Below are 11,491 nucleotides of genomic sequence, written 5' to 3'. Positions count from 1 at the left end.
TCCACAACGTGCATTAAAACACTTCATTGGGTTCTTTTCCCACTTATACCATGGTTATTTACAAAAGAAATAAATATTTAATTGGTTTTTAGTACTTTAATCTTGATATTTTTTTGGTTTAGATCGCTTTTACTCAAAAAGCGGACTGTTTGATCCATGGTCTGGTACGTTGTCATGTCATGTACATTTAATTTTGTGATTATTTGCAGATAATAAATGGTCGGCAATTACAGTAAATAAAAATGAATAATGCCAATTAATTTCCCCCCAGGTTTGCGATTAATTTGTTAATTTTTTAATTGATTCCTGGCTGAAATAAGATGCAACACAGGTTTTTATTTTGTAGAAAAAAAACGCATAATACTTCAAATAAGAAAAATGCCTAGAAATGGTTTTACAATAGGTAGAAATATAATAGGAGTGCGATTTCAACAAAATAAACCTCAAGTGTACAACTTTTTGCTAAGTTATTTTCAAGGTCAAATAAGAGTTTTTCTATTTTCTTTTCAAAATAAAGCTGAAACTTTTATTGTGTAAAAAAATAATAGCCAAAAACCAGTGAATGCATTTCAAGTTTTATAGTTGCAAATTAAATCTTTTATTTGTTTGTCAAAGTGCTCGGTAACTGGATTAGACTCACACTATTCCTGATCCTGCACTAACACGGAAGCCTATCTGGCGCCACTTCCTGATACACCTGCTTGGCAGGTAAGGAAGCCGTCACGTCGCGAGGGCAGGAAGGAACCGCCAAACTGAATATGGACATAGTTTTTCCCAAACTGTGACGTAACTCTCGTTTTTTCTTTTCGTACCCTCCTTTTCTGGTCCCGAGCGTGGACCCGTGTTTTTAAGCTGGTCATGATGCGTGTTGGAGCCTCTGGACGGTTCAAAATCCTCCCGGTTCCGAGTCTGCTGCTTCTGCTCGGTGAGTCAACGGGGAGGGGATCGTCTGTCTGTCTGTTTGTCTGTCAGGAACACGGAGGAGGAATGTTTGTTCTCTCTCAGAGCCGGAACGACGTTTTCACCGACGAGAAGTCCAGTAAATACACCAATCTAACTCTACAAATGATCAATGTGGACTTTAAAAAACCTCAGTGATTTATGGAGCCCACATTTGGGCTTTTATTTTGGTAAAAGTCCAGAGGGCAGGCCTCCCCTTGTGGGAGTACTAGATTAAACAACTTCTTAGAACTTTTTTCTTTTCACTTTGGACCATTTAAACTCAACTTTAAATAAAGATAGATGGCTTTTTCCACATGAAGAAAACATAATGTTGAAATGTGAAAGCAGGAGTCTGATGAAACAGGCTGTGTCTGCTTTTATGAAGTTGGCCAAGAGCTGTTTTCTTTTTTTTGTTTTTGTTTTTCTGGGGCTCACAAGAAAAATTCTGGACGTTTTTTTGTTGTCCTTGGATAAGAATATGAGTTTTATCGTCTCTGTACCATCTAAGATTTAATTGGAAAAGAGAAAATCAAAGCAAAAGTATTTTTGAAGGAACATTGGTGGAGTCAAATGTGTATCTCAGTACCTTAGACTTATTTGTAATATTACACCTACACTAAGGCCCAATCCGAATTCTTCCCTTCTCCTTCATTTAGCCCTCCAAACAGAGAGTAATGAGAAATTGTGTCTCCTAATTCGGACGTCCCTTTTGTTCAACAACGTCAACAAAAATCGCTGGTCCGCTAGCTTTAGCGCGAACCTTCCAGCGCTTGAATATACATAACAACATAAGTTTGATAACTTTAAAAAGGTCAAGCTACAACAAAACGTGATTAAATGTAAACTTCTGTGGTTCAGAGTGCACCAACGTAAAGACAAGCACTTCTCAGTGCGACGCGGTTCACCCTCGCGACGGAGGACTTTGTATCCCTCCGCTTGGTGGGTCAGATTTAAAAAAAAAAATCCAAACACACTTGCACAAAAAATATCCCTTCAAATGGAGGAGAAGGGAATAATTCAGACTGGGCCTTAATATTTATACTATACTTCATTATTAGGAGAAATGTGACTTTATAATAGTCCCTGACTTGCTTTTCTGATTTATTTCCTGTAAGGAACTCAAGACAAATTAGAAAAAAATAATAATAATAAACCCTTGAAACACCTATTCAATTAACACTATTCATGTTTTCTAAACTCCTTTCTTATCTAGAATATCTAGTCACTGTCTTACCAGGTAACCCCAGGTTCACACCGCACACGGAAGTCCTGCGAAGCAGCGTGGAACAGAGGCCGCTTCCCTTCAGCGCCCTTGTTAACCAATGGTGTAGTTCACACTAGAAACAAAGCGCAGTGGTCCTTCATGGCCGGCTCGCGCCAGGCAGCGATCGTATCGGCGTCTGGTCTATTTTTTATGCGGTCTGCGTCAATTCTGGCAGTAAGTTACATCAAGGTGTATGAGATAATCTGGTCAATTTTCAAATTATGACCAATTTTTCACAATAAAACACCACAATTGACAAATGTGATCATATTTTTGTATTTAAACAGACTGTAGAGATGAAAATAAACCCACAAACACAAAAAACAAACAGACACACACACACTGAGACACAAATCAATGTTGCAGGCCGTTTACCCAGCGGGGTGTGTGGTTTGGGATGTCTGAAAACAAAATCGACGAGAGAGAGAGTTAGAGAGCAGTTGGCGAAAAGTTAAGATGGACAATGTTAAATTAATTGTAGAAGCTGTAAATTAGAAAAACGGCAAACCTGAACAGGGCACGCAGATGGTAAGCAAGAAATATCAAAGTTGTTCATGTTGTTCATGTTTTTCTATGGGTATGCTGCGGAGTGCAGGTTGTACTGAACACTCAAGAAACTCTTAAGGGTGAAATAGGTGAGATGGAGGTACATTGTGCGTATTGTTCATTTGTTTGATTGCTCCAAACCCTGCGTATTGATCAAGGGGCCTATTCGTGCTTTTTAGGTGATAAGTGTGTAGTCCTTGCATAAAGTGTAACAGTTAGAAATGAGGAAAATAGACTATCAGACTCCAGTTTGTGTGGAATTTTTTGCAACAAATAATAGACACTTTTGTGCAAATACTATGTCTTTCACTAACATTGACACCAACTGAATTTAAATAATCTGTAAAATTCAGTGTTAACAATAGTAAACATGAACATCAAGGCCATTACTTAGTTAAACAACAGAACAAATATTAAATAAGTCAAGTAGCTCTCAGGGACATTGGTGCAACATGCACCCCCTATCTACCTCCAAGGGAACCCCTCACCACAGGATGACTAAGATAACGTTTTACAGCCTCTTCAAACGAAAATAAGATTGATACTTGATAAGAACCCATCAAGAGAGGGCTAGAAATCTCAATATATCGCACTATCAATATTTTGGCACACCCCTAGTCAGTAAGGAGGACCATTACTGAAGACTGAAGTGCAGTTTTTAGTCTAATACTTCACGATACACTCACCACATCCTCCATTTTTTAATGACATACCATGAGGGGACCGCATGACTCAAGATACACACCTTTGTTCCCTTAAGATGTAGCCCCCCCACTCTACGACCCTCCATTGGTCTGCACGACCCAAAAACCCACAGCCCCCATACGGGTCAACCCCCGTTCTGACACATGTGACTAAGGCTTAAACTACCGTAGTCAACAATCGTAACTAAACTGGAACCTGCTGATTGTAGTCCAATCAAAAGATTCATTGCAGAGACTTTGTCCAACTGTAATAAAGCAGTTTGTTTGAATACTTTTCTTTGATTGAAGGTGTTGTCTACATCGCTTCTTCATTGGGTCTGATCAGTTCTCTATACCCTATATATCATGACTGTTTTGAACAAACCAGAGGCCAGGATGCTCCAGTAAAAAATACAAAGGTAATCTTTTTAGACACTTTAAGAAAATCTAGCTTGAAGTCCAGCTCAGTTGGAAATAAATGCAGGGAAGCCAGATTGAGATGATTTACTGAGAGGAGAGACAGTGATGGGAAAGAGGCCTAAAGGAAGACCAAAGAGGAGGTTCATGGATGCAGAGACGAAGGACGTGAGGACGGTTGGTGTGAGCCTGGAGGATACAGAGGATAGGGTTAGATGGAGACCGATGATTTGCTGTTGCGAGCCCTAAAGGGAGCAACGAAAAGACAAAGAAGTAGCTTGGAGGTTTGAAAAGCAGAACAAAACGTTTAAAATTGACTCTCTCTACTGAAGTTTTTATTTTCTGCTTTGCTAAAACATTTATTCTGTGCAATCAATGGTTATTTCTGTGATGCCATTTATGTATTTGGATTGTTTTTATTTGCTCTGCAAACTGATAATAAAAAATGTAAAAAGTACATGATATTATATAGGAATTTTAACAAATTTCACAGCAAAAATTCAATCAAAGAGCAAACATTTAATTCTCAAATTTCAGAAAGTTGTAAAAAATAGTTTTTTTTTTTGCTACAAGATGCAATAAAGTTTAAAAGTCCCACACAGGGACAACAGATTTGGTGGAAAATTGGTTTTAAATTCAAAATAAAAATAAAAAATGCATAAAAAACTAAAGAATTAAGATTTCTGAATTATTGGGGAAGAATTTATACAGTATGTGTCCTTAAGTTTTGTTTTATACTTTAATCCATTTTATTTTAGTAACCAGAAAAAGGAAAATGTTAGGCAAGAAAAAGAAGTCAATCTTTCTCAGTCTACCTTGACTTGACGTAACACGCTCCTCTTTCTTATCTCAACCTGAAAGTAGCGTGAGTAATGTTGAAAGCACGGACTGTGTCTTAAGGGAAAATTTAAAAACAGAGCGCACTAAAACATTCAGAGATATTCCTTTAAATCACTTGTCTAAGTCGAGGCCCAGGGGCCGGTTCCAGCCCTTTGGGTAATTATATCCGCCCCCCAGATCATTTTATATTATTTGGTATTAACATCCCAATGTTATCTTGTGCTAGTAACATATTGAAGCAACACTACTAAGGATAAAATAGAGTAAAACAGCCAGACAACAAAACACAGAGCAAAGAAAACAGTGATTTGATTAGTTTTTGACAAAAAAATCGCAATTTTTATTTTTATTTCCACTCTTTGTTTGTTTTGTTTGCAGAATGTTCATATTTGGAAAATGTTAACAAGATATATTTAATGGAGATCAATATATTTTTGAATTATTTATGTGTAATTTTTCATATTAAATTACATAATAGTAAAGAAATTTAAGTTTTTTTTCTTTTAATTTTTCCTTTTTTTAACTTGTGTAATTTTGACAAAATATATTTTTATGGAGAGTAAAATATTGAAAGTTATTGAAGGTTTAAGTTGATTTATTCTGGAATAATATTCCTGCCTGGTTTTATTCATAGTTTTTTTTTTTAAAGTTGCATTTAAATTTTATTTTTATATTTTTTTGTTTTAGAGAGTTCAATAAATGTTTATCTTGTTCAGCCATCGACCTAAGGTGTGTTTTGGATTTCCCCCCCTTTTGTGATCAAGTTTGACCCCCCTGGTTTAAATCTTTGATGTTTACATTCTGTTTTTAGAAAAATCAATATCCCAACACCCCAAAACCAAAACCATTTTTTAAAGAGTATGACTTAGAAAAAAACTGTTCTACCTGAATATGAATACACCCTTCATGTTAATAAAAATGGTAAGATTAATTTTATTTAATGATCACAATATTAAGTACTGCACCTCTATCGCACAAGTTGCTTTAACCTAAGAAAATTAGTAGTGGTTTTCTTTTAGGAAATAAAAAAAATATATTTGTTCTTAAACGGGACAATCAGTATCGTCTGATTTCTTCAAAAGTATTTTTCAGAATTAAAAAAAAATGAATGTGCCTTAACCAATAAGGTTCTATAATTAAAAGAGCCTTTAACACAAACTGGTTCTCTTACCACAAGGTTTTGTTGTTTTATTGCGGTGAAGAACTGCTCAGAGAGGCTCAGTGTGGTGTGCTGCCAACTAGCGGTCGGGGTTTTGATGGAAAACAAAAGTGAGAGGCTGAACTACTTTTGCTCAGATTTTATTAAATAAATACCGTCTTGTCAACATTTCAAACTGATACAAGTACAGTGGTCCCCGCTTATTTGCTTTTCTTTATTTGCGGTTTCATGTATTACCAGATTATTTTTCAGTCACGTGACTCTTCTGGTTCCTCACAAAAACTCGTACATCTCAAGACACTTGTATGAACTTCTTGTGTCCAAAGGAAGTGCTGCACTGCTGAGGTGTATCTCCTCACAGCAGAGCTTTAAACTAACTAAAAAACACAATGAAGATGATAGTTTTGAAGCTTTAATGACTGTGCAGCCTCTGTCCTTCATTAGTTTCTGGGATTAAACAAGATTGAATCAACTGAGAGAGTTAAGGAAAATACTTTCCATCAAACTCGTTTTGACAGGTGCCCCACCCCTCAAGATGACAATTTAATATCAGGTTTATATACAAAGGGTACATAGGGTCAAAGGTCACCTGTCAAAATGAGTTTGATGGAAAGTATATTCCTGATCTCTCTAATGAGGTCGACATCTGAAACAAGGAACTATTTTTCTCAAAAGATAAAATTCTGGTCTCAAATAATGAAAAAAAATGAATTTTTTGGTGGTGAACGCTCACAACTTGGTTCAACTTTACTACACTCTGACTCTATATAAATTAAAGTAACAACCAATCGACTATTAAATTAGTCGTCGACTATTTTAATAGTCGATTAGTCGCCGATTAGTCAAGCAATTGGGGCAGCTCTTATCCGCAGTAGGTGTTTATTATTTGAAAAAGAGGAAGCTCGTTGCTGTGGCTGTGGTACAGTCATCTGTTCTGGATTAAATGAGAGTAAATTAGATTAGAGTAGTACTCTAATGTTCTTCTTAATAAATTAGTATGGATGAACTGGTAACAGACATCCTTGGCTGTGGGGGTGGGGGTTTTCCGTATTCACGGATTCTTCCGGTCACTAACCCCCACGAAGGAGGGGAAACACTGTATTGTGATGTATCTCTGAATCAATTATTCCTACATTCCTATAGTGTGCTACTGAGCCCATAGGTATACATGGTGCTCGTAAGACGTCCCTGGATCTATTTGTTTGCTCGTGGATACATCAGAGTGGAACGGCGGAGGGATTTTTGTGGGTTGCCCAACACATTTTCTTTGTCACAAATACGCTCTATTTGAAGAAAGAAATACTTAGAAACTTGATTTTCTTTAAAAATGTTCCCCATCAAATAAATGCTACATGAACATGTTAAAAACACAAGTGTCTTTAAACCCAACAATCTTATTCTGATCACAATATTTCATCGTTTGTGTTGCTTTTGTTATCGCTTGTTTCATCTTCCTTAATCTTGTTGTATTGTATTTCCTTCTCCTCAGCTCCATACCTGGTCTTCTCCATAGAAGTGACGACCCCGGCAGAGCTCCACGCTGCTGTAGGTGATGTTGTCACACTAAAATGCTCGTTTCGCTCCACCAGCAGTCCCACCAGTAAGATGACGGTCGACTGGAGTTACAGACCCCAGACTGGAGGGGCACCAGAAACGGTGAGTTCTAGTCAAAGTTAGAGAAACAATTTATGCAGATCTTGAAGCCAATTCTTTCATTTCTAGACTCATCTAACCCCTTTTTACTAACAACTTGGGTGCAAACTTTTCAGAAAAAAACGTTGTTCACGCTGACAGAGATGAATGCGTCGGGGAACCAACAAATCCCTGCAGTACGGTGCACAGGCTCAGTGAGGAAGCCAGCTGCCTGCTGAAAACATTGTTCTGTTAGATTAGGAGGGCCTGTAAGGAGATCAAAGCAATCCCCTCCATAATGATAATGACACTTAAATGGTTGTGGCAGTATCTAATAACTAAGATGATTACAACAAATCCCAGACAACGTATTGTTGGAAACCATCTTTGCAAATGTGGGTTTCTTTAATGACATTATTTGTTGAAAGCTTTTGTCAGCCCATTGTGATCAACTGAATATTTTCTGCTATTAAGCTGGAATAAACCATTAATGCTCTAAATGCAAACAGTTAAAGCGTTTGGCATTGAGTTAATAGAAAAAAAAAAGATTAAAAAAATCATTTTGTATTTGTAGAGCTCTTTCTGTCCTAAGCTCAATGAGGCAATTGTTTTTGTGATATGGGGTATACAAATAAAATGAAATTGAATTGTTCTCATATAGAAAGTGAATATTTGTTAGCTTTCCAGTTTGCCTACTGTCTCAGCGCTGAAGTCAAAACTGCTAGAAATGATCGTTGTTGCAATACCAGTCTGTGCAATACAAGTTTCTCAAAAAGACTGCATAAATTACAATTAAGAGATTACCTTAAATAAGGAGTGTCAAACGCACAGGGGCCAAAATCCAAAACACACCTTAGGTCGCGGGCAGAACAGGATAAACATTTACTGAACTAAAACTAAATGTATACATATTTAAAGCTGTCATTTTTTAACATAATTATGAACTAGATATATAACATTACCTGTGATAATACTAGTGTGAATGCTGTAAGCTGAATTTGGTCACTGAAGATGCTAGTGCTGATAGCTGAAGATGCTGAAGCTGATAGCCACCTAAAATATTAGCTATATGTTAAATTAGCCTAAAATCAATAATAAAAATAAAAAACATGGATTAGCCAAAATAGCTGTCTGGCATGTAGCTGAAAAAAATAGCTAAACTTCAAAATAGCCTAAAAACTGTGAAAATCCTAAAGTAACTATGATTAAAAAATAAACCAAAATGCTTATTGATTAAAAAAAGCAACTGGTAGAAATATAAATAATTAGTAAGTAACTTCTTAGTCTTTAATCAGAACTATAAAAACAGATGAAAAGTAACATGTCACAAACGACTCAGTATTTTAAACAGAGTAGGAATAGGGTGATCAATGCATGCTGCCTGCATGTTTGCACTGTGAGATCTGCTGCTGAGATCTCAGGACTGGTGAGAGTGGTGAGACAGACACTCAACTGGATCCTTTTTGCAGATACAGAAAAGTTTTAAACACGAGTGGAAATATCGATATCTGTGTGCCGGTTTTGATCTGATTGAGATTGATACTGTTGATATTCTGGATCGATCTGCCCGGCATTACCGAACAAACCAAAAACTTTCATCAGGTCAACCCCTGAACGGTGCATGTGACTAAGGCTTTAGTAAGAAGAGCTTCCTGAAATAATGTCATTTACATTTCTGTTTTTATGTACATCTTTTTTATTTCACAAATGTTAAATTACCAGCCTTGATTTTTAGATCATGTTCAAGTTGATCCTTTTTTTGTCTCTCCATTTCAATGAATCTCCGATTTGTTTCCTGTTGAATTGTGGGTAGTATTCCTGTCCTCTTCTAACTTTTCTCTGCGATAGCATTGTGGTCTAGCTGGAAATGTGGTGGGATGTCTCCACTCAGACCTATAACTGCATCCAGTCGTTTTAACCCCTGAACACTCCGGGATGGGTTTCACTCATTAGCCCGCCCAAAAGCTACCGCATCATTCCAGCGGTTCTGTTGGACTTAAAGATAGACATCCAGTGTGGTTCTTTGTAATTGTGTTTGGATCATGGGAATCCATATGTGTGGTATCTGTAACCCTATATGTAACCATTTCCTATAGGAGCACTCACAGCTAAATGGAGGCTAATGGTTTGTGGCTTTCCTGACGTGAAGAGCTTTTAAAGCTGCTGAGTCTCCAAAGAGGTTTCAGAAGAAAAGCCAATGTTCTGAAGTTGCTAGTTGGTTCATAGAATTTGATCTCAAAGCCTCACAGCGTGCTCATTTTTTAAAACTCCCAAAACACATTTGCATCTACTTTTTTCCTCAAACACTGAAACAAATTTCTAGGTTCTGGTGTGACCCAACAAACTGGAAGTTTCTCATTTCCATATCTAAGCCTTCATATGCTCCCCATCCAATTTCATTAGTGGCTTTGGCTTGTTTATTGGTCTATGCAGCCGTAGATCATACTCCATGAATTATCACCTGGAAACCTCTGTCAGAAAATGAATTTTTGCTGCCAAAGCTTCTGTGTCAATCTGGGTTTGCTGCAGTGGTTTGCATAATGACCTCAGTCCTGATCAGAATTCTCTTTGTGGATCGGGGGAAGGAGGGCGGGGAAAATTGACGATAACTGGACGGTTTGGCAGTTCCCCTTAAGGGGATCTCGTCTTGAATGTGTAGTCAAGATCTTGGCATTTTAAACCAGATTTACACCAAAGGGGTTGTTGCCACAATTTCTAAAACTTTTAAGGACTTTTATGATTAACTATCTTGTATCTTCTAAACTTGCCTTTCAAAATCTTGAATAAGGCTGGCTTCATAGGCAGTCACTCAGAAAATTACCGTTATGGCAGAGCTGTAAAACCATAAAAGTTATCAGTGCTGTTGATTTTTAAAGATGTTCTGTGTTTGTCTTTGCCTTTAAGCCACTTTATTGAAGAGCGCTCATAAACCTACTATGTTGACACTGTACACAGTGAAAGTAGAAGGTAAATACATAAACTTCACACTGTCTGCACATGAACGTGACAGACATTTTTAAGGGTTTGACATTTTTCAGGAAAAAAGAAGTGCATTCAGTTGAGAAATAAGACGTTTTTATACTTTTTTTAATGGTTGCAATAATTTATTTTCCATTTTTCTATGGAAGCAGACTTTGACAAGACTTTGACCTCAGACAAGTTTTTTCTGATCTGTTTTATAGGCCTAATAAGAATGATGGTTACTAGGGATGTAACGATTCACTTTCTGTATGATTTTTGGGTCACAATAAAACCCAAAAGAAAAACTCTTCAATTGGCTCATCCTAACTAAGCCTGATGTCCTGTAATAAACCAATAAATAATAAATTGTTCTTAAATTTAGCACAGTTTTTTGACACTATGGATGCAACGGTTCACTTTCCCCATGATTTGGTTCAGTGGTGGATCATACAGTTCAGTTTAATGGTTACACTGTGCTAAAATTGGTAGATTTGTCTTTCCAAAGAGGCATGCCATTTTGACCACCAAAAAAAATGAGTTCTAATCTTTTGATTAGAATTTTAATGTGATTTTTTAGTTGCTGTCTGACATGGAGCGTTTCCTCTGGTCCTGCTCTCCTGCTTGTTCTCTGTGGTTGTAATCTGAACAGATATCCATAGAAGTGATCTGTCTCAATAACAGATGTTACATGACAGCTCCACTTGAAAGACTTAGCAAATTAGTTGCTTTTTTTGCATTTTTGTTTGGGATTTTGAAATTTAAATTTCAACTCTTTTGGTTGAAGATCTTCCATTAACCACACAAGAGACTTGATGGTGTAGATCGGAGGTCTGCAACCTTTGGTGTGGAAAGAGCCATTTGGTCCAGTTTTTTACTGACCAAAACCAAGCAAGAATCGCAAAGTCACTGTTTAGAACAAGGCTCGCAACCTGCAGCTCCAGATCCACGTGTGTCTCTTCTATCTCTCCATAGTGGGTCTATGACCAAACATAAAATAATTCATGGAGACTGCTGATCCAGACATGTCGACCGTCAGAGTCAGCAGCT

At 37.1% G+C, this 11,491-nt stretch overlaps 1 protein-coding gene across 1 annotated transcript in view; it reads left to right on the top strand.

Annotated features, from left to right (window-relative positions):
• The first annotated feature begins 643 nt into the window (after nucleotides 1-643).
• mpzl3 (myelin protein zero-like 3) overlaps nucleotides 644-11,491 on the top strand; it is a 20,451-nt gene continuing 9,603 nt past the window's right edge. The window contains exons 1-2 of the mRNA XM_024257965.2: nucleotides 644-925; nucleotides 7,341-7,507. Of these exons, the coding sequence (XP_024113733.1) occupies nucleotides 859-925; nucleotides 7,341-7,507 (234 nt within the window). The 5' untranslated portion in view covers nucleotides 644-858. The remainder of the gene's footprint in view (nucleotides 926-7,340; nucleotides 7,508-11,491) is intronic.

Source organism: Oryzias melastigma, linkage group LG13 (genome assembly GCF_002922805.2).
Source record: "Oryzias melastigma strain HK-1 linkage group LG13, ASM292280v2, whole genome shotgun sequence".
Lineage (NCBI taxonomy): Eukaryota > Metazoa > Chordata > Actinopteri > Beloniformes > Adrianichthyidae > Oryzias > Oryzias melastigma.
The sequence above is the reverse complement of the archived record's forward strand: the minus strand, read 5'-3'. Positions and strand labels throughout refer to the sequence as shown.